The sequence below is a fragment of the Acanthopagrus latus genome, chromosome 8, assembly GCF_904848185.1.
Source record: "Acanthopagrus latus isolate v.2019 chromosome 8, fAcaLat1.1, whole genome shotgun sequence".
NCBI lineage: Eukaryota > Metazoa > Chordata > Actinopteri > Spariformes > Sparidae > Acanthopagrus > Acanthopagrus latus.
In genome coordinates this window covers 21343918-21369672 of record NC_051046.1, presented here as the reverse complement: position 1 = coordinate 21369672, position 25755 = coordinate 21343918, and the positions used below count along the sequence as shown (strand labels likewise).

The window sequence follows — 25755 nt, the reverse complement described above, 5'->3', positions numbered from 1 at the left end:
ATACAGAGAAAAGCGGGGAAGAAAGACAGAGGAAAATTACTGTATGATGTTGGGTCTGGAGGAACAATTATACGTAGGTCGCTATGCTCTATTTGACCTAGAAACTATAAAGTGTGCTTTTCTGAGTATGTTAGAGGAAAGCTGTGTGACTGGTGATTTCACTGTTGAAACAGACCATGGAAACACAGTTGTCATTCTGTGATTTAAGCACTGATCTAAACTGTATATGTGGAAATAAGATGAACATCTCCTGCCATACAACAACTTAACATTTTGGGGCAAGAGTTAAGAGTTTTAGCCTCACAGAATTAAATATTTAGCTATGACAACACAGTAACACACTACTTTAAAAAGCCCCTCTAGTGCAACAGGCAATAATGTCCAAGCTGACACAGTGTTTCTTCTTAGCTTAGCCTAACTTAGCTCTGTACATATCATTTGATTCAACAAACAGGTCCTACTTTATGCCTCAATTTCACTTTATGTTAGAAGATGCTTAGTAAATCTTAAACAGTCATATCAAAACTTCATTTCCCGACATGTATTGTCTAAAATAAAATAACTTTGTGTTTCAATACAGCAGACAGCTGAAAATATCAGTCAGAATTACTTAAATTCAGCTCTGTTCAGTTCTGTTCTTACAATGGAACGAACAAAAAATTGTAACCAGAGCAGCGATAACTCTACCCCTCAATGTTTCAACAAGGATCAAAGATGGCCCAGTAAATCTGACATTAAAGGGGCTCTGTGGAACTTCTGTGTTGTGCTGGAAGCCAGTCGTTAGTTTGTTTGAGGCCTCCATATCTAAACTAACATTAGCGCTGAGAGAGGCACTAAGATGAGACGTTCAGGAATTTGTATAAAGTCACAACCTTTGGATGGTCGGGGAAAATCAAACCCGAGTCCTGCACAAACAATCCACAGTCCAGCAGCATCAAATAAATTGTCCACAGGCTTTTACTGGCAACCAAGAGAGATGGTCTCATTCTCTACGTCATGTTACAATGTGCTCACATATGGCCAATAAAAAAGTAACACATGTAAATTGCTACAAATTGTTACATTGAGCCCATCTAAGGCTGTTAAGATTAGCTAATTAGAACTAATAAAATCCTCCACTCATTCACTTGTTTCATACATTCCTTAGACAAAACAGTCTGCTGTTAAGGAGCTTATAATAGTGCTTCAATTTAGTAACATAAGCAAAGCCTGGTTAAATATTGTATTTACATGACAAGTTATGGCATTTGTCTTTGCTTATCTAACTTGTAAAAATGAACACTGGTGTTGCAGTGATGTGTAATTTTAACGTATGCTGACGTGTAATGGCCAACATACTGTGAGAGAAGTGTGCTAACTTTATCATGCGGCAGGCTTTTTATGTACAGTAGTGCAGCAAGGTCTACATGGCAAGGCTTACTGTACTAATTACTACTGCTGCACACCTGACTTACAGTAGACATTTGTCCAGCTGTTATATGTAAGACTTTGCAAAGAACTGACTGATTTTAATAATGCAAGATTTTTTCTAAAAAAACAAAAAAAAACAACTTTTCCATGATGCTCCCATTATGCAAATAATCACATTCCTATAGTTTGCAGTCTACCACAGGACTACTGCCCAGAAAACATCTTCCTGGAAGAGTTCAAAGAACCTGATAAATCCCGAGTCCAAAGAAAGTATTCCTTACGCTGTATTTTGTCAACACCAGGTCACTAGTCAGACAAAATATAAAATATGACTTGGGTTCTCTTTCTACAACCCCCTACATGCATTAGGGGAAAGCTGATGAAAGTAGGTAACCCACATTATTATTCAACAAACTTTAAAAGGCTGTGAATCTTATGCTTAAAGTGCGAGTTTAAGATTTACTGTTGTCCTGCGCAAGGCTTTCACCCTGGCATTTACAACATAATCCCATAACAATGTAATATCATGACTTGTTGGCTGCTCTGTAAACATGTTCATTTCATGGGGCAATGTGTGGGGGAGGGGTCTTGGTGGGATCATGTCACTATCCATAAAAGTAAGCCCGGGGAAAACACCCATCAAGTGGACGGATTTAAACCCTTTCTCTTTCTCTAATTACTGGAAATTGGTTTACCGCTCCTGTCTGTGTACTGAAGGGATAGAGCCACTTCATCTCCTGTGAAAATCCAGAATCAAACATTTGAGTATCATTATTATGAATAGCACAACTATTCAAGGTCACACAGCTGCCATGACTGTTTACTTGAAAATCATCAAAGTTAATGCTCATCAGATAGAGACACATTGGTTTCAACACTACATACACAACTAAACTAAAGGCAAAACAAACAGAGGTTGCACTATTTGTGTCAATGTCATCCATCACATCAGTTTGTCCCTTTGAGTAGATGAACAGCTTTAAATAGAAGAATTTGGCAACCATGGCCTAAAACTTAGGGCAGCAAGATTATGATGGAAGGTTGCTGGTTAGGTTGGCCTTGAGCAAGGCACATCATGACCTCAAATGCTCCCGTGCAGCTGCTCACTTGCTCACAAACAAGTCTGTGGTTGTACTAAGCATCTCCTAGATCTGACTGTGTGTGAAGTGCTGCTGAAAATGTGGTTTCAAGCTCAGAAAATGTACTCTAGGTCAAAGGTCGAGGGAAAAAAATGAGGCAGTTGAGGCTTTTTTAGGAAGTTTGGTAGACAAGCAGCTTAGGCAATGGATAGATGGCTCTAGGCCTCTGATTTCTCTCTAGCTCAGGCATCAAGAGGAAAGTAACCATTACCAGAATAATCCATCAAGACAAAGATCATGATAACCTTGGTTACAACCTAGGGTGGATCTTGGATGCCATTATGACATTTGTCTGCAGTGAAATAAGAGGTTTTTAATGTTGACATTTGGTTAAGTGCAATTTTTACACCTATTCATTATGCTTGACTGATAAACACCATAAAGACATGGGTTGAGTTACCATATTTTGACCTTACTCTTTTACATGAACTATATTCACTTTTTTTGACTCTTATACTAAATTTGACCAACTGAATCTGTATTTTTACTTCAAAATTGGTTTATCCTAAGTGCCACTTGAACTGAACTTGGTGGCTATCACTTGTCAATACCTCTCTTCAAAGCTGAGTGAACGTTGAACAAGACACTAGAATGTTTCAGTTACATAACACAAGGTACAAATTAGTGGATCATGTTGTGTGAGTCAGCGAAAGGTGCTCTCTTACCTGCAACAGGTGAGTCCGCTGCTATCACCGTTACCAACACCGTCATCCCCAGGAACACTGCATGCTGGCCATGGGCATGCATAAGAGCCTTGAACATCACCATTAAACCCACAGAGGAGACTAAACCTGCCATGGTATGGTGGGTGTTAGGTCAAGGCATTTCACCCAGTTAAGGAGAGAGGATTCATTCCAAAGAGAAAACTCGAGGTTCGGGTTATTTCAGGTTGCCTGTGTTGGTCTTCTTTAGTTTAAGGCCCCTCCTTCCATAACATGTGCTCGTGATGAAGAATAGCTGTTGAACACAAAAGAACAACACTGTGACCCTCAAAACAGAGCAACTGCTTGCATTTGCTGACACTACTTGACCATCACTCCATTAATCAGCCATTCACTGGAAACAACAAATACTGCACTGGAGAGCACATAAGCACATGCTCTATTAATATTACGCCAAAACACACAATACACCTTTCATCTGAAATTAAAGAAGAGGCTGATTTGAGCAAAGGAAAGTTGGGTCACTTCTAATTGGAAATAATCTGTTTCAATTTGCAATTTCATTGCTAGGTAATCAACTTCATTTGGCTTTATCTATGCACCTACCCCTATCTATGTTATTAAGATGGATTTGTTTTATTTTGTATTAAAAAAAAACAAAACAATGATTTTGGTGCGTTCAATGTCATCATGTCTGACGCGCAATAAAGGCTACATCTCTCCACATGAAATAGGATATCATAGGGAAAAACAACTTCATATCCCATGTTGAAATAAATAACAGCACTAGGGGCATGAACACATGCTCGTCTAATGCTTTCATAGTGTGAGAGGAAACATTTCATGCACATGGCTAACCAGGTCATTAGAACTTAACGGTAATGTTAGTCAAACAAACACATGTGAGGCATCACCATCCCATCAACAGCTAGATAAACTACCCAGCTATGACTCCACATAGGCGGATAATAGGTGTAACGTGGTGAATAAGGCATAATAGGACGCCGAGCACAGACTTCATCCCCCGGCTGTATGGCTAGCTCTCAGTCGCTGTCTCTCGAAGCGTCTCATGATGGTACAGTACAGTCTCTTGTCCTACATCCCGTCCCGTTACTTTCAAGTTTCACGGTCATGTGGCTCTTCACACGGCGAGACAAAGCACTTTACACCTCTCATTTGAGCGCCACAGCAACATACTCAAAACAGGTTAGCTAACACACTTGGGTATCATTTCCCAAAGCTAGCTCCGAGTGCACAGATAACGGCAGTTTTCTCTCCTTTTCCCCTCAGCCATTCCTGTCAGCCTGCTCATAGCTGCGCATTCAGACTTACCAAAAAAAAAAAAAAAAAAAAGGAGCTCCGACTCTATTAGTTCCTTTGTCTGGGTGACGAGAACATATCCTTGGATGAAATAAAAACACTGTCCTTGTTTTCGTCTTCAACCTTCATGAAACCACCTGCCTGCTTTTGAAGTGATTTCAGTGTAAACGCTCTGCGCACGAGCTGGTAGCTGGCTCCATCTGACACTCTTTTGGTAACAGTTACCTTCTCTCGTCCTGAGGATTGGGTTAGTCCCGCCCCCCGGCTGATCTGATTAGCCTCTAATGTATCGAAAGCCGCTCTCACTGGCTGCAGCGCCCCTCCGTCAAAGTGGGGTTTAAAAATTAGGTTGGCCCTCCTCGGCTGGCGTCTGCGGCTTCCACGGCAACGTTGCCTCATGCGATGATGCACTCGGCTCAGCAAGGTATAGCCGTGGATGGATATATCACCGTCAGCCTGTTTTATTGGCTGGGTGCATTGTAGCGTCTTGCCATGCTGAGGGAAATCATTCAACTTATCAAACTGACACTGGGCTTTTCTTTGGTCTAGGCTTGGCTAATGGCTGGTGCGCTTCTCTGCCTTTTTTATTTTTGCAGTCTCATCAACATTATATAAGCCTATTTAAGCGCAATGTTTACACTTATCATCTGACAAGCCACAGAAAGGATGTGCACTTAGTTTATATGCGTAATGCATGATTTCTGTCGGGAAGTAAAGGCTCCGAATCGCAAAGAGCCGGAGATGGAGCTCCCCTGGTGCATGATTTAAACATCGTTTGTGTGGTTGAAAATAAATGAAGATGATCAGCATAACCTAATCACGTCAGTGCCAGTTTGCATGCATCAACACTTTGGTGCACATCGCCACCTAGTGGCAGTGTGACATGATGACGTTGCTGATGTTAATGATGCAGGATAAGTTTGATTTATCTTATTAACCCCTTATAAACATTTAACAGGTATTGTGTCATGATAAAAATTAAATCCTGAAACTCTGATGTTGCTATGTATAGCTTAAATAAATTAGTTCTATTTTTCATTGTAGCGGCAGGTAAACAAAATGTTGCTTGATTTATGCCTTCAGCTCTATCTAGCTGTAAAATCTGAATTCAGATCTGAAAATATACTTATACTTATACTTATACTTATATATGTGCGTTCAATGTCGCTATGTCTCACACAAAACATAGCCTACATCTCTCCACTAAAGAAAAATATTATACATATCATGTAACTAGTAATTATGATGACCTAGCCACTGTATTTATGTACAATGCTAAGGTGCTTCTACTAACACTCACGTGTTAGTTATTAACTCATGCTTCTGTATTCATAGTCATATAAGGCAAAGAATGATTTTTTTTTTTTTTTTTTTTAATCCCAGTGTATTTATCATAGTTCTAGCCACTGCATGGCTTAATTACCCTCCAGGATCTGAAACTACCTATTGGTTTAGTGGATATAATACCTCTACCTTGAGCAACAATTACAATACAATGCATGCATAATGTATTAGTAATGACATTAGTAATCAGATTTGCTATGTATCTGTATCATGTCTACATTTACTTTTCATACTTTACACAATGCTGTGTCTGTGGATGTGTCCTTTGTAGTTATGTATTCTTAATTTGCGTTTTTAACATAGCAGAATTTCTGTCTCTTTCCATTTTTTTTCTGCTTCCTTTTTCTAGATTCAGTGTCTTGCTCAGTGCCACTTGAAGAAGGCTTACGAGCAGTGAGGGACGGTTTCCTTGACCTCCCTTGAACATGCTTCAGATGACTCTATGAAATAAGTCCAATTCGGTCCCGAAGTATAGTAACTTCCACTCTTTAGCTGCTACACAACCATGGTCTACCAACACAGTTGTTATCACTTAATGTACCTGTTCACCTGTTACCTTTGTTAGCTTAATCACTGTAATAGATAAATTCACATTTAGGGCATTTTAGCAGACACTTGTCCACAGCGACTTACATAGATTCACACACTGATCACACACAAGATGCCAACCAGCACATCAGGAGCAGTGTGGGGCTCAGTATCTTGCCCAAAGACACTTCAACATGCAGACCAGCGGAATCAAACCAGCGACCTTCTAATAACAAGATGTTCGTTCTACCCTGGAGCCACAGCTGCCCTGATGACCTGGTGACCTCATGTAATTCCAAGGATGGCGCTGCCCAACATCGATGTAAGGTCTAATCAGACAGAGTAAGTGGTGTGGGCTTGCGTGGCCTTTAAATGTTTGTTTTTCCATGCACGCAAACCATCTTGGCATTTCGGAATAATCATCTGCTTTATATATGCTTTTTTATAACATATTGAGTTAATGTGCTCAGCCACCTCACAACACACCTCCAGCGCAGACACACATAAACACCACAGTAGGAAAACAGGAGACTGGTGCCGTGACTTAACAGTTTAATGTAAATCCAAGACAAAGTGTGATTACATTTTCTACACATATACAATATGCATATGTGAGCATACAAATTCTCATTAATAACTCGATTCACCTCGGAGACCGAAAAAATGATCAAAAGTAACAGTGAATAACAAGCTATAACATAGTTCACCACAACGCGAGCCCCTTCTCACCCTATAGTTAGTTAAGAGGACAATTAAAATAACTATATTCTTCTATTTGACGAAGCTGTTTGTCTGTTAAAATCCTCCTGTAAAATTTACAATGCTATCATTAGTTTTTTTCGAAGCCTAATATAAATTCACTCCATTTTTCTACAACGAAAATGATTAAGAGAAGCACACAACATCATAATGGTAACACAAGCGCTTAGTAGCAAGTACTCAACTTGTTAGGAGGTTTAATTAATCCTTCTTCTTATTGTCATTATTATATTTATTTAGACATTCTATAAAGCCAGTAAAATATCCATTCTCATAACATACTTAATAACATTAAGCTAAGGAACAGGGTATACATAGAACGCTACATCAACAAATTGAAATCATGAGACGCCACACCCCAGTGAAACAAAGAGCAAATAAGAAAAGACAGTTAACAGAGAAGTATACTAGGAAATACTGCAGCACACATTAGCTTTATCGACAAAGAATGAGATTTTACACCATTGAAAAAACCATACAGCAATGGACACAAAAGGGGGTCAGGGTTTGATGCACTCTTAGGTTTTTAGAAAACTTGAATAACTGATATAAAACTTGCACTAATACTCGAGATAGACTCATTTACTGTTAGAAGTTTGTACCAAAATTAATTTTGACTTCCAAGCGACTTCTAATCCCCAAATGAATATTTTTTGCAGGTGAATCTGGCTTTGAATGTAGCTTTGGTCAACCACTTCTAGATTCCATTCATTGACACCATAAAAATAATTGTGTTTGGTCAGAAATCTCTCTCTAAAAGTAAGATGGGAAAAGCTACATTTCAGTAAAGTTGGATCATAAAATGTGGAGAAGTAAAGGATTTACGTTGGTATGTGTAAACCCATATCCTTGCCTGTTTTTTTTTATTTTTTTTTATTTTTTTACACCAATTTAAATAATTGAAAATAGTAGTAGTACTTGAATCGGTTTTGGTTCTTGAATTCACACATTTTGATCTCCGGCACCCTCTATCAGTGACGGCATCAAACCTTGACCACCTCACCCTGAATTCCCCCAAGGAACAGCCAGCAAAAGGAGCAGTTCTCCTTTAAACAAAGGTTAAAAAACAAAAAGAAAAAAAAACCGCAAAAAAATAAAACCCATACACTCTCATCCAAAAAGGGCTTTAAGAATGCTTGTGTAACTAGATTATGAATTTCCTGGTGACGGATAGTACATCAGCTCATGATTGATCCACCTAACATCTCTTCCTAACCCCCTTTGTACTTTGGAAAACAGCAGCGACTTTGCCAAACGGTTTACGCTGTACGAGTGTGTGCGGGTTCGTCCGTTCCCTTCTCGCTGGGCTTTGAAGGAGTTTGTCTGAAGCAGACCGGCATAGCACGGTGCGCCATCGTGCTCTCAGAAATGTTTCCCATTGTCCCCAAAGTGCCAGGAGGAGGAATATCCACGATAACGCCACAAGATAAGTTGGAGGTTTGAATGCCGGAGAGTGAATTACTGCCTTACTTACTTGTCTCTAATTTTAAATGTCACCATAAACCTTTGGAGGTATTGTTGTCTTTTTTGGAAGGCAGTACTCTAACAATGAAGTCGCCGGCTGGGAAAGGCTACGCTCACCTCAACAACACAAAACAAATTTTTACACTCTACTTAAGCACATTTTGGTAATTGTAAGGTCACTCGATCTACGTTAATGCTCACATTTCTGATTCCCCTTTCTTATAAAACACAAAACATTGGTTATGTGAAACAGAGCAATAGACAAAAAGGTATCATACACATCAAGTCATTTTCAACAACGTTGCGCATACAGGGCTACTCTTAATTAGATGTTTTTTCGTTTGAGAAAATAGCGATTATTCAACATCCCCTAATCGTGAGGATGGTTTTAGTTTTTACATCTCTCAAATGGGAGTTTGCTGGAGTTCAGATGTATAATTATTGCATCATGCGTGGCCACAAACGGTGTTAGGAAAATTAAATGTGCGATCACCCACAGAGAAAAAAGATCTAAAGCCATTTTTAGATGTCGCAGGTCACGTATTACATTCATTTTGTGCAGGTGACCATGGTTTTTAAAGGTATAGTTGGTACATTTTTGATTAATTCACTTTTTTCCCTTTTTTTTTCTCTCTTTTTTTTTTTTTTTTAACAGGTCATTCTATTCCATGGCACGCTAATGTAAAACAACTGTTTTTGTACACAAATTCATTTTCCAAACCACACCGATAAAGCTACAATATCCACAACGTAAGAAAAAAAAGAAAGAAAAAGAAAACTGGCTTAACAATTTGGAGAAAGATTAGATAATTCTTGATCAGTCAATCTAGACAGGGGCCAAGTGTGATGACGGTACAACAGAAACGCTTAAAAATGGACGACTGTGCTGTGTGGATTAAGTGTGTTAAATCCCCCTTGTGTACTTGTACATGGTATGCACGCATGCGTTCGCGTGGGCGTAAAAACGACGTGTCCTCAAAAGCACTTGTAAGGATGAGACCAGAAGTTATTGCCTGTCTGCTCTGGTGGCGACGCCGTTGAGGATTGCTCCTGCTAAACTGTGCTGTGCTGTACACGATCGATCCGTTGGATTCTTTGGTGGGAGGAGCGAAAGAGTCCGGGTGTGATGTCGGGGGACAGGACAGCAGTGTGGCACGGGGTAATGTCAAAATTCCCAACCAACAGTGGAATGTTTCAGTAGTCTGTAGAGCCAATGGAAAATGATCTCCCTTATACGTGTGTGCTTAGGCCCTGAAGACCTAGAGGAAATTAAGTAGATACAATAAAATAAAAAAGGAACAACAACAACAGAGCAGAGAAGACTGATGTAACCAGCAATGTACTGTGTTATCACATCTTGAACCGCCCGCACCCTAGGCTTGCATGCTGGAGCTGACGAGGAGTGGAGTTTTTGTGGGAGACGAGTACCAGGATGACAAACTGCTTGGGGGCCCATCGGGAGACTTTTTAAGAGATTGGTTGATTTCAAGCCTGGGTGTGGCACCCTCACAATGAAAGGGCCCCCCGCTGGATTATCATCGACTCAACACTTGCTGTCCTCAGCAGTGTTGCAACACTTTTACACAGGTGCAACCCACCTCCACGGAATACTAAACATTACTGTACATCAACCCCCTTAGGTTACAAAATAGAAATGAGCCTGACATGTAATAAAAACACACACACACAATAAGAATTATTGCAACAATCTCTAAAAAATAAACACAACATGTACTACAGCCATGTCAAAAAAGTTCAAGATAATGTTAAGTTAGAAAAAAAAAAAAAAATCACTTCAAATGCAAGTACTATGGCATACCATGAAGGAGAGGGGGAAGGCTTTCACTAAACCACCAGCGGTTCCGATGTGCCCACGTTCAAGAGGACAAATGAACAGAGGAGATTATTTGTATCATTGGCTACGAGAAGAAAAAGAAAAAAAAAAAGATGTCTGTTAAATCAAGCAGCAAACACACACGACGAAGCGACAGCCCTATTGATTCTCTAAGTGTTCAGGTATCCCGTTCTGGCTGGCGTGGTGATGTCTGTGGTGTACCTGGTTTCGAAGACAAATGGACAGTGACGACAAAAAATCGGCCACAAGGTGCCCTTCCAGGTGTACGCTGTGGCCTTTCCCTTCTGTTCCGTTCCTGCAGCTCTGAGATGCTACCCAAACCCTCAAGCGCAACAAATAACTTCCAATTTAATCTCAACAATAACAGCAACAGACGACGACAGCAAAAGCAAAAGCAAAAAAAAAAGGATTCACGTCAGAATTCGAACAGTGTGCATTCAGGTAAAGGTAGCGCCCGCCTCTGCGGCTCCTACCGACCACCCGGGCTCAGTGTTACTATCAACCTGCTCAGTGCCAACTTGCTACCATTTTAAGTCCCGTTTAAGATAGAGAGTTTCACCCCGCCCTCCACAGTCCCTACCTAAACTGACCCCATGCTTTCAACCAGCCCCCTCACTCATGCCTACACAGTATCTCTCTCGAACAACCCTCGATACTCTGTCTCTCCGCTGCAGCCTGGCTATCTCCAGCCTCACAGAATCACCCTCGTGGCAACCATCACTTTCTGTCAGGCCCTTCTCTCGGACTAGCTTTTAACCTTAAAAAAAAAAACAAAAAAAAAACAAACTCTACTGTGTCTCAAACTTTGCAACTGTAACTCATTCCCTGTACATGAAAACTGAGCATCCGTTATCACGATGCGTGAAGTCCCTTGCGCGATAAAACATCAACAAATGTACTCCCAGAGCTAAAGCCACATTTCAGGCGCCACCTTGATCGAGGTCTATACTGTATATTTTTTCAGTTTATTTACTTTAATATCCAGAGCAAATGTAACAAGAATTCATCTATGACTTTGGTACGTACCCCAGGCAAGTTATCCCATGCACACAAAACAAAATAGCTCAGCGCGTCACCGACTGACATTAATCGTCCTCACCTATAGTACGCTGTCATTAATGACAGGAAACAGTCAGAGGTTGAGCCTACACCTGGAAGAGAGCTACAACTGCCCCGACTAGGATGTGAAACCGGGGGGGTGGGGGGGGGGGACATGTCTCTCTAAGTATAGCTATAGTCTCTTGTGGCTTTCAGGAATCCGAGCCAAGTAAACTGTGTTGTTATATCTGTAAGGCACTACGAGGGAACAATGGTCAGAACCTAAAGACTGAGGAGAATTTTTGAGGAGGTGGACTACACACGCATGGCCGACAGTAGCACACACAGACAATCACGTTGTACATGCCTATGTTATTATAACCACTTTGTGCAATCACATTGAAAAAAGGAGGAACAAATAAATCTATTGGTATCGGGAGAAAAAAAAAAGAAAAGAAAAGGTTTTTCTTCTGAAAACAAACAGGTGCAGACTGCTACATTCTAAAGAACGGGGCCCAGCTAAGACACCTAGCTAAAACCGAAGTATCGTCGTAAAGGTGAAACATAAAGGAAAAAACAAAAATATCTATAAATACACTAAAAAGTTTGTTGTCTTCTGTTGGTTATATTTCCAGAAGCCTCCTCGGCTCGAGAAGGTGGAGTGGGGGGGAGTTGCCTCTCTTCTTCTCCCCACGCCATGAATGATTTGGAAATATTAAGACAGTTCAAGGCCATCAATATTTTTTTCTTTGAAGAGCAGCAGGTTTCCGTATTTCACCTTCTCCCAAATCCCTTGGGATTCCAAACTTCCAGTCAGTAACCCCTGTTCAACAGTCACTTCCCGAATTTAAGAGGGGAAAAAATATAATAAAAACAAACCAGAAAACCTCCGCTGTCCCAAAAGGCCTGTTTCAAGCTTCCCAGTAAAACTAATGAGACGTCACTTTCCTCATAAAGTAAAGCGAAGAGGAGACAAATAAAAGCAAAAACTGGCCCTTTCAGGAAAAAAAAGAAAGAAACATCTTGAACTGTACCCCTCTGAAATTCAACCCCATCTTTCCCTTCTTGAGAGCGGCTGTGAATCTTTTTTTTTCTTTTTCTCTCTGTCGTTACATCTTCAAGTTATACGTGACAGTTTCATGAGGATTGCATGTTCCTCTGTCTCTGTTTATGTCTGAGGTCGAGGAAAGGATGTTTGGGATGTCGATGGGGCTCTGGGCGGTTGGGTTTGGGGGGAAGCAGCAGAGCTGGGTTAGGCTCTCCAGTGTCAGTCAGTGTCTTCTCTAGAGGTAAGGGTACTGGTTGACCTTGGTGGGGCTCAGCGGGTATCCAGTGTAGACAGTGGAGGCGGGCGAGGCGCTGATGTAGGCCTGGTGGGCAAACTGGGCCTGGTACTGGCTGTGGTGCATGGTGGGCGAGGGCAGCACGCGGTGGCCCATGCTGACTGGGACCTGGTGGACAATGCTTGGTGGGTAGCTTCCGTGCTGGACCGCGTGGCGTGCTGAGCCCTGCGATGCCACCAGGTGGGCCACGGTGCCGGTGGAGCCCAGAGCAGCGGGGGTTGTGTAGGTGTAGAGGTGCGGCTGGCTGGGCAGGTGCGTGGCGGCCAGGTGCGGGTGGACATTGCCCGTATGAGAGGGGCTGTTGTGATGGAAGGAGTACGGGGCCTGAGTGGCGATGGTGGGGGTGATATAGGCCTGCTGGCGCCGATGACCTCCATTTCGCTCGGCTACCATGTGCTGCTGGGCCTGGAAGAAAGGATGGCAGAATGGCTGGAGGTAAATCCAATGAACTCGTGAACTGAATTTTTTTTCAGTGGATATTGAAAACTGCTTCTCCAAACTGGGAGCGTGCCAGCTGCCGCATACTGTAGGTCATACCCTAACTATGGACCTCATAAAACCTCACTTCTTCTCACTTATTATCATTACTGTCTCTTTAAAGGAATTCCTTTTTCTTTTGATGTGCTTTGAAGAATCAGACGACAAGGTTGATATCATTCTCACATCTGTAGGGTTAATGTAAAGCTACTTCCTGTAGCTAGTTAGCTTAGATCATAGTCTTAAAACAGGGCCACGGCTAGCCTGGCTCTGTCCTAGGGTCGCACCTACCAGCACCTTAATGGTTTAAACATGAGGATGTCATCCAACCAGCAGAGATTCTAAATACTGAGATTTTATGATGTTGGTTGCCTGGTTACCTTTGGACAGAGCCAGGCTACTTGTTCTTAACACTTGTTTTAATGTAGAGAGCTAGTTATCAATCCTCTCATCTAAGTCCTCGCAAAGAATGTGCAAAAGTGTATTTTCTTAAGTCACACCGCCTCCAGAACCTGATCTGAAGAAGTTGACAGGATTTATGCACACACATTGACACACTGATGGCATAACACGTGTTCCACTATACCTGGCTGAGATTGAGAGGCTGCTGCTGGAGGGGGTGAGGCCCTGAGCGCTGCTGTCGGTAGGACCCTCCAGTCAAGCCCCCTGGTATGTGATTATTGCCAGACACCACTCCATTGGAGGATTTGAACTTGTAAGCTGAATTCTGATGGTTCATTGCATCTAGGAGAGGAGACAAGTATGCTTAATTGAATACCTAGCAACATGATAGCTGCTTTCTGATGAAGGTTCTCAGTCATCCAGGTCATGGTAAATCTAGGTGCTGTATCGTAGGACTTGCTTCACCGGACTGAAACTTGAAGCCTATGATACAGCGCATAGATGACCACTGCTTGTTAAAGCAGGAGGTTTTAGGTATTTCAGCATAGGAAAGAATACCTGGCATCAGGCGCTCACACTCACTCGGGACCTCACTGTTCTGTGTTTTGAGAGGGGGAATGATGATGGTGCGGGGGTTCCCATTGTTGTAGTTGTCCAGGATGGTGGTCTTTGTGTCGTAGCTGTTGTTGTTGGGGGGTCTGGACTCCACAGTGTAGGGGCTGTTGTTGCTCGAACAGTCAGAGTCGGGTGAGTCGTGGACCGTCACACAACTGATGACATTCTTCCGCTGCTTCAAAGATGAACTAAGGAAACATGGGACAGGGAAATACGTTACAGAGAGATCAACTCCAGTCACTGAAGGCCATCAGTGGTATGGTATTATATGGACGGGCCTACTGGCAAAGTGTTTTCACAGTAAGTAGTCAATATGAGATTCTACATCCTGGACTGACCTGTTGTTTTGCTTGTGGTCTTCTTCCTCGTCCGTGTCGCTGCTGATGGTGATGATGCTGACCGCAGGGCTGGGCGTGTCTGGGATGATGATGGTCTGTCTGGGGACGTGGTGCTGGTGCTGATGGTCGCGGGTGGTGCTGGAAGCCTGCTCTGCTTCGCCAGCCCCCCACCCGCTGCCCCCGCAGCCCTGCGGGGGCGGGCAGTTGGAGGCCGAGCCGTTCTGTAGCACGGCGCAACGTGGGGGCGTGTTTTCCTTCACCCGCTTGGAGCGCTGCGGGGACAGCACCGCCTGTGAGGACGACACCTCGTAGGCGGACATGTTCCTTATAGAGGGACAGAAATGGATAAATGTCACACAGACAGTACACAGATGAACTTGATCTTTTTTGGATGATCGGTAGCAGCCATGATTTATAGTAAGTCTACAGTGATAGAGTACCTCGCAGACATCTGGTGCTGTTTGTTCTTTTTGGAAGAGGAGTTGTTATTGGTTGAGGGCTGCCTCATGACGTGTGCCACTCCCACATTGAGCGTCTGGTTGGATGGGAGCGTGACGTGGCCAGCCAACAAGGCTGGCTGCTGCATGATGGGATTATAATGGCTGCCATGAGGATGGGAATTCCTGTAATATAACACAGATTATTGTTACCACGGCAATAAGGAACCTGCACGTGAAGAGGCAAAGTGTGAGATACTGATAAATATATGGATACGGCAGGACAATCAGACCCAACGTTGGTGAGAAAAGAACGGAGCGAGGGTAAGTATTTCCCGCGGAGGCCAGCGGGTGGCAGCAACTAACTTTTCTAGAGGAGGAGAGCGAACAAGTGTGGGAGAGAGCAAAGAGGGAGGGCAGAGGAGCTGACACCAGCAGCTGCGGAGCGATAGCTCTGCAGAGGAAGTGCGACACTTTCCCAATCGTCTCTCAGAGGACAACGGGGCTGCCACTGGATGGGAAGGGAGGGAGGGAAAAGGAGGAGGGGGGCAAGGGGGGCATATGGTCACAGATGGACATCTCAAAATGAGTCTGAGCAAACATGGCCCCGGCAGCCCTTCACATACACATTATATACCTGCATCTTCCCCATCTCCCTGCAGATCGCCCTCTCCCATCTATCCTTCCATTTATCGATGTCATCACAGTGACAGCCTCGACTCGACATGATGTCTCTACATGTACATATATACCATCTCCCTTCGGGGAATCTGCTTATAAGAGCACGAGAAGCGCTCACGTGGGGACCGCGATTGACTGGAGATAAAGGACGAGCTGTCAGGGAGGCACAGGCTTCTCAGTCAATCAGTCTTATGGGGGACCATCTTCCTATAACACATTTTGACCTATAAAACCACCGCTGGCCTTTGAAATCAATTTATCCCAGCTGTAATATAGACCTGCCCCCGATGTTATGTGTGAAAACTTCATTTCACAAAGTGCTTTTATTCTTGAAGCTTCGAAAATGAAATATGTCAGCCAATCAGATTTATTTATCCAGCCGATAATGCGATGCAACAAAAAGGTGGGTTCCGAAAACCGCAAACATAGACAACGAGGGCAGGTGCAATGAAGGGAGCAGTGTCGTTCACCTCCAGTTGGCGAGAGGCTGCGTGCTGCTCATGGAGTCGGGGATGACAGTGGCGTGCTGGACTGAGGTGTGGGTGAGTTGCTGCCACGCTGGAGGCAGCAGGATCTGCTGGGTGCCGCTGGGCCAGGCCTGCTGAGGAAGGAGGACATGGGGGGTGGGTAAACAAAGGGGGGGAACGAGAGGTGGAGGTGGAAGGACAAAGAGAGGGGGGAAAAACAGTGAGCTATGAGCAGCCAAACCATGAATTTTATTAACACTGTTACTTGTGAGTAAACTGATGAATTAATTCTTGCGTCTTTCAACTGAAACATCATGAATGCATGAACCAGGGGAACTCATCGAGCTCGGCTGATAACTTTAAAGGTGTTGTGATGAATTACAGTGCGTTTGCAAAAGTGCGTGATAGTGGGCATGAAAAAAAATTAAACTCCGTCGGCTTCAAGGAGACATCCATCGACAAAAGAGATAAGACCAGGACTTAATAAAGATGTACAGGGGCTCCTTTCTTTATCTGCGCATGTATGAGTGTGTGCATGAGCGCGTCTGTGTGTGCGTTAGTGCGATTATGTGTTCGACTTGAGTCAAATCAACCTATGTTCTAATTAAATTCGTGGGGCCCATTCAATCTGCTGTGAAAGAGGCTACTTTGTATGTCTGATGCAGAACAGGAGGAGTATCAGGCATAATATGCCCTAAGATGTGCCAAGATGAGTGTGCGTGCATGCATGCCCGAGCGTGTTTGTGTGTTCCTGTGTGTGTAACCCTAATAGTTTAATGCAGCTCTATTGATTAGCACTTTAATGTCAGGGCTAATGAATTGTTCCTTTAATACCATTTGCACATCTATTTACAACGGCATCAGTATGTGCCGCGGCGCACACAGGTTTAAATAGAGGGAGGGGAGACAGACGGGGGAGAGAGGGAGAGAGAGAGAGAGAGAGAGAGAGAGAGAGTGCAAGCAGATAGTCTGTGTATGTGGTACTGTAACTTCATTTTACCTTTATCTTTCAGCTTGATCTTAACCTTTCTCTTTGTATTCACATCTTTGCTTTGCTCTGTCTGTTTCCATTATATTCTGACACAAAGTAGCTGTTCTCTTCTGTATTCTGGCTGCAGGCTTGTGGAAGCTGAATCGTTTTTGTCTGAGGCACACTGCAAAGTCCAAACCAGCCACCCCTGTGGTTGAAGTGCTGCAGGGGGGGCATCTGGAGGCCAGCGGAGCTGCCTTGTCTCTCCACTGATGACTGACATCTCTAATGGAACATTGTGGTGCTGGTGATGGTCTTTACATCTAAGACCGCATCCAAGGCCTTTTATCAACATGCCATTAAGGGACTCTAATACATCCATCCATCTCCTGCTCCTCCACCTCCTGCTCGCTCTATCTCCATTCCTGGCACTCTACATGCCTCTCTCGCTAGGCGTCTGCGTTGTGTAACCAGCCTGTCTGCCCTGAAATGGTAACCCAGTTAAGAGGCCGTTTTCTCTCTACTCCGAGCCTACCATCACTATCAGTGGCCCACCGCCTCCCACCTCGACCTACACTCCCAGGGTGAAAACCCTTTGTCACCTCCGGGCTTTGAAAGCCCCAGCTCTCACTCCCCAATTGTTTCCACATTTTCTGCATTCCTGCTCCAGATAAAGGTCCTGCTGGTTTCCCTGCCTCCCTGTTCAGAGCCTCCTTCACTCTGCCCCCATCTCTGCACGCCCAGGGAGCTCGGGGCTAAACTCGCATGGGTCCGAGGTGGGCAAAAGGTGGACGGGCAATAGTGAGCGGTGGGTGGGTTGAAGACGCAGGTGGAAAGAATGCAACCAGGAGGCAAACAACGAGTAAGCCAAGCCAGTGAGACCTCCCACAGTAAAGGAATAAACACACACGCACCACACACCCAGTTATTAGGTGTGCTGCTCGCTGGCCTATATAAACCATCTGCTTGTGTTAACTATTGCCTGTCTTTGTTTAACATGTGTGCACACAGAGGTGAATACCTGCAGAGCATGGCGGCAATGTTTGAGTCACACCTAGAGAAATATGACTTCATGCATTTTCTTTAATAAGACAGAGATGTTCTATCTTATTTTGCCTCTGACAGATCCATCATGTCGATGGATCTGGTGGTGTTGTGAATTCTGTGGTCATGCAGAGCCTCATCCAAGCTTCCCCTGACCTCCCAGGATCCTCTGAGGCCTGTAATTTGGAGCGCCTGACTTGGAAGCAGCCCTGGAGCTAATCACCATTTGGTATCTGACAGATTAACCCACCATAGAAACACAGGCGCGCGCACACAAACACACGCGCATATGCACACACAGCGCTTTACTGCCTGCGCGCCTGCCTACTGCATGATTAACTGGAGATAAGGGAGTGCTTCAAACTCCCTGGATTCTCAGGGATATTTAAAGCCTTCATGGAAATTTCCATAGGGAACGAGGTGGTGTGGCGATGGAAGTGGTCTACAGTGCGTGTGCGTGCGCTGCAGAGGGAGTGATGCACAGTCACTTTCTGTTACTTCCAACAACTGTATACTAAAGCTCCGGCTCCACTGTGCAGGCCCCAGTGAAGGCCCTCTCTGTGTGAAAGGCTCCTGCCTTTGTGTGCATCAGACCGTGGCAGCCTCAGCCTCCAGGAGAGCGGGGCAGCAGAGAGAGAGCGAGCAAGGGGAGAGAGAGAGAGAGAGAGAGAGAGAGAGAGAGAGAGAGAGAGAGAGGCAGGGTAGCAGGGAGTAATGCACAGGAGAGCTTGGCCTGAATGCACTCAGGAAAAAAAAAAAAAGAAAAAAAAAAAACAGCTGCCAGCAGGGGCAGGGTCACGAACATTGAGTGATTTCCAGCCTCCATCGATAGACACTATTCTTAGCTGAGGCTTATGAAAAAAAAGGGGGGGATGCAGAGAACTTTGTTTGAGTGCACACAGTTCCGAGTCTGACAGGCTGTGTTATTGTCAAGGAAACTCTATTAGTTCAATCTCCACGATACTTGAATGTCTTCCTACCTGTGTGAGCAGGCCAGGCTGGATCTGAAGAGGCTGTGCACCAGGGGCCTGGGTCACTATGGGAACAGCATTCTCCATCCGCACAGAGTAACTGGTGTGCTTGGAGGGGGACGCCTGCAGCCCTGTGCACAGATAAAGAACACACATACATATACACACGCACACACACACACACACACAACAAATTAAGTCAACATGATGCCATCTGCAGAACTCTGACATCAGATAATGTGTAATATGTAGCTGATTTATCTACATTCAACAGATGTCAGAGCTTCTCTGCTATGCTTCGAACATGGCAACGCCACTTAGAAAAACAAAAACAGTAGTCATGGCAATGGTATAAATACAGTTTTTCTAATAATGGAAATTCTTTTTATCGCCCATTCCGCAGATAGAATAAATAAACAAACAGAGCTATGCCTTAGAGCTCTTCTGCCCTCCCAGTGCAAACAAAAGCGGAGACAAAAGGAGTGAGTGAGTAAGCATTACACAAATTTCCATTCAAATGATTAATTGCCTCATCAAGCTATCTCTGAATCACCGTTTTTATTCTGCGATTGACGCTGCCTCTGGGGCTAAGGCTGCAAAATGAAAAGACAAAAAGCTAGCAAAAAAATGGGAGGACTGTAAGAAGTTGGACCTACTCCAGCGCTGCATGCACCGCTGTTTAATTGTGCTCTAGTGCGGGTGCAGGAGAACTTGTGTTGTGCACGGATGACCACAAAATCCCACTCTCTCACTTGTTCACACTAATGCATACTGACTGGACCGGTCAGACCTCCTTACCTTGGAAGCCAGGTGGGCAGACGATGAGCGCCTGCTGGAAGGGGTCAGGCCGGGCGGCGCAGAGCTGAGGAGCGCCCGGCTGCAGGGGCATGCTCCTCTGGGCCACGGCTGCCATGGAGGCAGCGGAGGGCTGGTAGAGTGCAGATTGGTAGTTTAGTATGGAGACATCAGGACTTGCAAAGGAAAGGGTGGCATTGTTGGTGGAGGAGGGAGCCAGGTTGGTGGCCTAAAGGAATGATGGGACCAAAATAAAAATCATGAGAGTGGAGGTACTGATGGGAATGACAGGGAAGTGGAAGTGCTCCAAGGAAAGGAGGGGGTTGAACAACAGGCATGGCAAAAACAGAAAGATAAAAATACTCTCGCGAAATAATGCACACGGAAAAGATGCAGATCAAGAGAAGGCAGACGGATGGCGGGGCATCCATCATTCATGAGAGGCGATGGATGAATAAGGGAATCTGACGACTGATTTGAAAGTGTCTTGAAATATGCAGACTGTTGATTTGATTAATTAGAGGGAGAGAAAGAATGTGAGGGAGAGATGTAATCAATTCTGCAATTCCTAGTATAATCAACCAGCGATGAACAAAATGCCACCAGAGCGCGTTTAGACGGAGATTTTGGAAATTTGTACTTTTGATAAGATTTACTGAAAAACTTATGTAGAGAACAATAATGAGCTGCTGGACAGTAACTGTATAAAAATGTCTTTTACGTGAATATTGTGATGCTTTACACGTCTTAGTACACAATTAACAACAATAAACTAAACAGAAACTTAGTCTGTTTATGACTATACCTACTCTTGGCTTGTTAGCTCAGATTTTTTTTTTTTGTTAATCCTTGAATGACTTAAGCATTCCAACAAGCCCAGTCTGCTCTGATTGGTCAGCTCTCACAGGCCTGAGCAGGGACCACCCAATGTGGGTCTGTGTTTTTGTCAGTGCAGCACTGGCAGAGGGTGGTGACTTCATCATTGTGACATCACAAGGTTATAGAAGTCCTGACGGATCGTTTGTAGGCACCGTTTGTGAATACAGGCCGTGCCCCTTGGAGTGCTTGGACACTGTCAAGGTAATCAAACATCTAAAGCATCCAAACCTGCTTTTTAACCCGTAGAGTGTCTTTGTGTACCCTGAAAAAGCGCTATATAAAATAAATGTATTAGTATTATTCGTATTATTATTAAAATAAAATAAAAAAACAAACAAGAAATCTCACTTTCTACAATGTGGGACCCTTAAAATTCAGAAGCAGATGATATTTTGAGTCTGTTTAATGTAAATGTTACAGAATCAATGTGAGCCAATATAGAGCAGCTAAATTTGACATTTCATGTCACAGCATCATTATCCAGCCTCCAAATCAATATCCCTGACAAGAGAATATATCTCGAAGCCAGCAGTCTTCGTATAATTACGTAAGCTTAGGTAACTCCAGCCTTGACCATTAATAAGACATGTGGAGCCTGGGAACATCTGAGACACAGCAAATGCTTTTAAGAGACACCGTTTGCTCAGCTTGTAAGTAGTATTTGCTCCACAAGACACTGTCTAATTTTAGCCCTTTCATTAAGCGTACGTAGGGGCGGAGGGAAATACAGAGACAGCGCTTTCATTTTTCATTTGCTCTCTTTAGCGTGTTCAATGAACACCAGGGGAGGGAACATAATCAATATGGCACTGTGGCATTCATCATAGGCTACAAAGCACGGAAGCAGCAAAATACAAGCCAAAGATGCATTCCAGCATCGCAAATGAATCGAGCTGAATAAATCACTAACTTAAGTCTGTCTATATGCCCTGAGAGCCCGGCGCGGAAAAGACAAGCTGAGGGAATGTTAATCCATTTAAATCACAGCAAGATGGGGTTTTTGTCGCATGCTATGCAGAGTGAGCCGGCTTGATATAGTTGGTGATTAAAAAAAAAAAAACCTGTTTACTAAAGAGAGGGGTGGGGTGGATGCGGGGAGCGGGAGTTGTAACTAAGCACAATCTGGAAAAACCTTGCAACCCGACGCTCGGTGATTCCGGCATAAGCCAAAAGTCAGCAGTTTCGATTCACAGCCCGTGCGGGAACGGGGCGGTAAAGCACCACAGGCTCAACCCGGGGAAAATGGAAGGGAAAGAGGAGAAGACAGAGGAGGATAGCAGCGAGAGGAGGGAACGAGAGAGGAAGCCTGGTGAAGGGATTCTTAAGGCCTGAAAGCCCCAGAATGCAAGGCAAGCAGGAAGTGGGGCTTGTCATGTGTGTAATCAGCACTTTGTGACAATCCCACAGGACCTGGGGCACAGACAGAAACGCAGGCAGACAGATATATACATGCACCAGGGCAGAAATGGAAGGCCAGCGAGTGCTGGAGACGTGCAGACAGACAGGGAGAACGGACGGTGAGGGGGAAAAAAAAACAAAAAAAAACAGAACAAAGACGAACAGCCGCTCACGGGCTGCTTAAGCTGTTCAAGTACTGACAGTTGGTGTTTAAAATACAATTATTTGGTTAAGACGGCATTTGACAGGGTGCGTAAGCCAGATGCATCTTCCATTTTGCGCCTCGGCTCTTCGTCATCCATTCTGATACATGTGCGCACTTGCGTATTTATGTATTTATGCATTCCACATGCAGTGTGTCAGTTAATTAATTCCTTTTAAGAGACTTTCATTTTCGTCCTTAGTTTTATTTCCTTTCAGCTGCATTTCCCTAATTGTAATTCTATTGGAACCTACTGCGGAAAACGCAGTCAGCCATAGCTAAAATAATTTACATACTTGCGACTGGTGGAATAAAAGAGCTATCTCAGTGGTTGCCCAACAGCGTGCTGAGAGGGGGATGTTTGTTTTGCTTCAGTTTACCTGGCTGTGCACAGTGTTCAGCTGGTTGTTGAAGGTCATGGTGAGGTTGGTGGAGGTGCTGGGGGCCACATGGGTGATAAAGGGCGTCTTGCTCTGGTTGACTGTGTCGTACATGTTGACACGGCGCTTGCAGATCTCCATGTTTTGGAAGCATGACTTCACACTGCGCACGACAACAGAGGAAGGAGTACTGAGTTTTATTTCACCGATCAAAATGACAACGACGTGGACGACAACAACGACAACAACAACAGGGGGCGTGTTGGGCTCGTACTGTGTGCTGTGCGGGAAATCGAGGAGGTGCGACATGGTGACGAAGGGGTGGTTGAGCGTTTCGATCGGGGTGATCCTCTTGTCGGCGTCGATGGTCAGCATCTTGGTTAGCAGGTCGATGAACTCCCTCCTGTCTGCCTTCTCCGCCAACATGTCGCTCCCCTCGAGGTCAGATGTCATGTTCACCTGGAGGCAGATTAAAAAAAAAAAAAAAAAAAACATCTTAGCGTTTGTTTGTTTTTTTTTTTAATCCCCTACGAAGGCTGATCGAGCATTCAAGGTCTCTAACGTTTCTGCAGACGACAGAGAAAAATCTCTCCCACAGCTTCTTCCCATGCAGCGGCCTATTAATACTCGCAAGGCCTCATCAGTTAGGGTGTCAGCATGTGTGTGTGCGCGTGTGTGTCACGGAGCCCAGTGATAACCTTGCACCTTGGTGACATTATAAACATTTGCACTGGTATTTATAGCGCCACTTGGAATATCTCCTGGCGCCTCCGCTGAGATTTTTTTTATCTATTCCTGAGATGTGAAAAACAAACAAAAAACACGAAGCCAATAAATACTGCCATTGGCTGGTCGTTAAAAAAAAGAAAAGAAAAAAACTTTCACACACAGGACACCATTTTGTGAGCTGACATGAGACAACTTAACCTAAGTATGTTCCCTGGCAATTCTGGGAAGCTGCCCTTGGAATGTCGTGTTGCTTCATCTGTATTAAACACTGCGGCTTAGGTTTGTGGATAAATACTGTGCAAAGCAGATTTGTGCAGATCTTTTTTGCCCTGATGAAAAGCAAACATAACTAGGAGGAGTTGATTCGTTAAGCGGGGGAATCATTCTGGGGACCGGGGTTTTCACTTTTTTCGGGGGTTGATGAATGAAGCGGGCGGGACAAGGTCACGATAGCGAGCCGCGCATTGTCAGGCGGCGCGAGGACAGACACAGGGACAGGCAGCCTTGTTTATTGTGACTGCCATGCAGAGGTAGCAGGCCTGTTTTTAATAAAGACGCAGCGCTTATCTGTAGGCCTGCTCCAGGGGCTATCAGATGTGCTGCCAGTCAACACGGCAAAATCTGATTCAGTCCTCTCTCTCTATGCAGGTTACTCGGGCTCCGTAACCATTCCTTCTCCGCTTGCCATCTCCGCTGGCTGTGATAAAGGAATAATCTGCAGAATGAGGTGAGAAATAATCACATCGTCCTCGGCCGGTGGAGGAGATGACTTTGGGTAACGTACGCGGTTTGGTCGCATATGCATAGCAGGTGGGAGCTGGCTGAGGCGTGCCAGTATAATAGGGCCCGGATAAGAAGAGGAAGAGGCCACGGAGGGGGAAAAAGAATTTTCCTATCACCCATTAAATGAAAGGACGTGAATTTACCTGACAGACAAAGATATTTCCACGCTTCATTTTCTTTCAATAACCGCAAATGGCAGCATTTTTGACATTTTCCGATCTAGAAATTGAAAATGGTCAGTGAAAAACTTAAAAGGGGCCTCAGCTAACACGGTCGGCCCCGCGTGCCTTGCATGTCAACGATGTTTATGGAGCCACATCTGTGCCACTGACATGCCATTCTGGAGTAAGGGCAGGGACGGCAGATGTCGAGCGGAGAGGCAGCTTGGGCTACGCCTCGGGAGACGTGGTGCTAGGCAAACTGGATGCAGGCCTGTGTTGTGCACAGCGCTACGGCGTGCAGATTTCCCCCTCAAACTTTATGTTCCCAGCTGGAGGAGTGGCTGAGGAATGGGGAAAGCGCGTTCGTAAGTGCGTGCGATAAAAGCGAGACCGCGGTGAAGGCCGCGCTTGCTCCTCCCGCCATGGCTTCACTCCAATCAGCAGAGATACTGAAGGACTGCAGATCAAAGCGAATCCATTTTTCGAGCTGCGCCGGCCGTTATCCCGTCTACACCGGGCCTCAAGTTTTTCTCTGAGATTTACTCAAATTAGATATACTTGTGACTAAACCCTCCCAACATTTCCCACGACTGAAAGGAGGTTCATTATCTCTCCCTGGCACCCAGCCCCTGTGTCTTTCAGGGCCTTTAGCTATATCATCCATTATACACGCGGAGGCAGATGTCCACAATGCTGACTTGTTTGTCGGGTTAGTGAGATGGGGCAAAATAGGCAGTTTTTCACCCACACTAAGCTCGTGCAGAATCTCCTCTGCATTTCTGTAGTAAGCCGAGTCTGGCTGCGACAGCGAGAGGGGAGACGGGACACAGAGCTTGAAGCGTAGGAGATAGAGATGACCCAAGGGATATCATACCAGTGCAGGTTGGTTTCATTAAACTCAGTGCTGTATGCTTGTGTGTGTGTGTGTGTGTGTCTATGCGTGCGCGACTGTAAATTCAACAAGCCCAGGCAGCGATACTATCTTGTCCCAGCCGACTGCATGTTATTCCAGACAGGCCTGACAGCGGCCCTAGGCGCTGCTGGACAGACATAATTGTCTCCATCATTTCAGTCACTACATGTGTTGCCTATGGACACTTTCCAAAAGGCTGCTGCTGCTGCTGCTGCTGCCGGTTGTTGGCCACTCTCCAAAAAAAAGAAATA

General features: G+C 44.6%; 2 protein-coding genes across 12 annotated transcripts in view; both read right to left on the bottom strand.

The window, feature by feature from the left end:
* si:ch211-1e14.1 (UPF0606 protein KIAA1549) overlaps positions 1-4879 on the bottom strand; it is a 53532-nt gene extending 48653 nt beyond the window's left edge. For 2 of the 6 annotated variants that reach the window (XR_005076625.1, XM_037108031.1), the window contains exons 1-2: positions 4544-4879; positions 3215-3506 (exon numbers count right to left, since the gene is read on the bottom strand). Coding sequence is in view for 5 of the 6 variants with exons in the window: in XM_037108031.1 (XP_036963926.1) it covers positions 3215-3347 (133 nt within the window). In the remaining variant the exon portion in view is untranslated. Of the gene's footprint in view, positions 1-3214; positions 3507-4543 lie in introns of those variants that run through there. The other 4 variants (XM_037108033.1, XM_037108032.1, XM_037108034.1 and 1 more) reach the window with 2 other exon arrangements.
* A 2059-nt stretch (positions 4880-6938) lies between these two features.
* The window catches only part of hipk2 (homeodomain interacting protein kinase 2), a 73924-nt gene continuing 55107 nt past the window's right edge, over positions 6939-25755 (bottom strand). For 2 of the 6 annotated variants that reach the window (XM_037106693.1, XM_037106695.1), the window contains exons 6-15: positions 23193-23377; positions 22919-23081; positions 20063-20288; positions 19274-19395; positions 16283-16413; positions 15135-15317; positions 14695-15018; positions 14300-14544; positions 13926-14083; positions 6939-13267 (exon numbers count right to left, since the gene is read on the bottom strand). In XM_037106693.1, the coding sequence (XP_036962588.1) occupies positions 12803-13267; positions 13926-14083; positions 14300-14544; positions 14695-15018; positions 15135-15317; positions 16283-16413; positions 19274-19395; positions 20063-20288; positions 22919-23081; positions 23193-23377 (2202 nt within the window). In that variant the 3' untranslated portion in view covers positions 6939-12802. The remainder of the gene's footprint in view (positions 13268-13925; positions 14084-14299; positions 14545-14694; positions 15019-15134; positions 15318-16282; positions 16414-19273; positions 19396-20062; positions 20289-22918; positions 23082-23192; positions 23378-25755) is intronic. The other 4 variants (XR_005076410.1, XM_037106697.1, XM_037106694.1 and 1 more) reach the window with 4 other exon arrangements.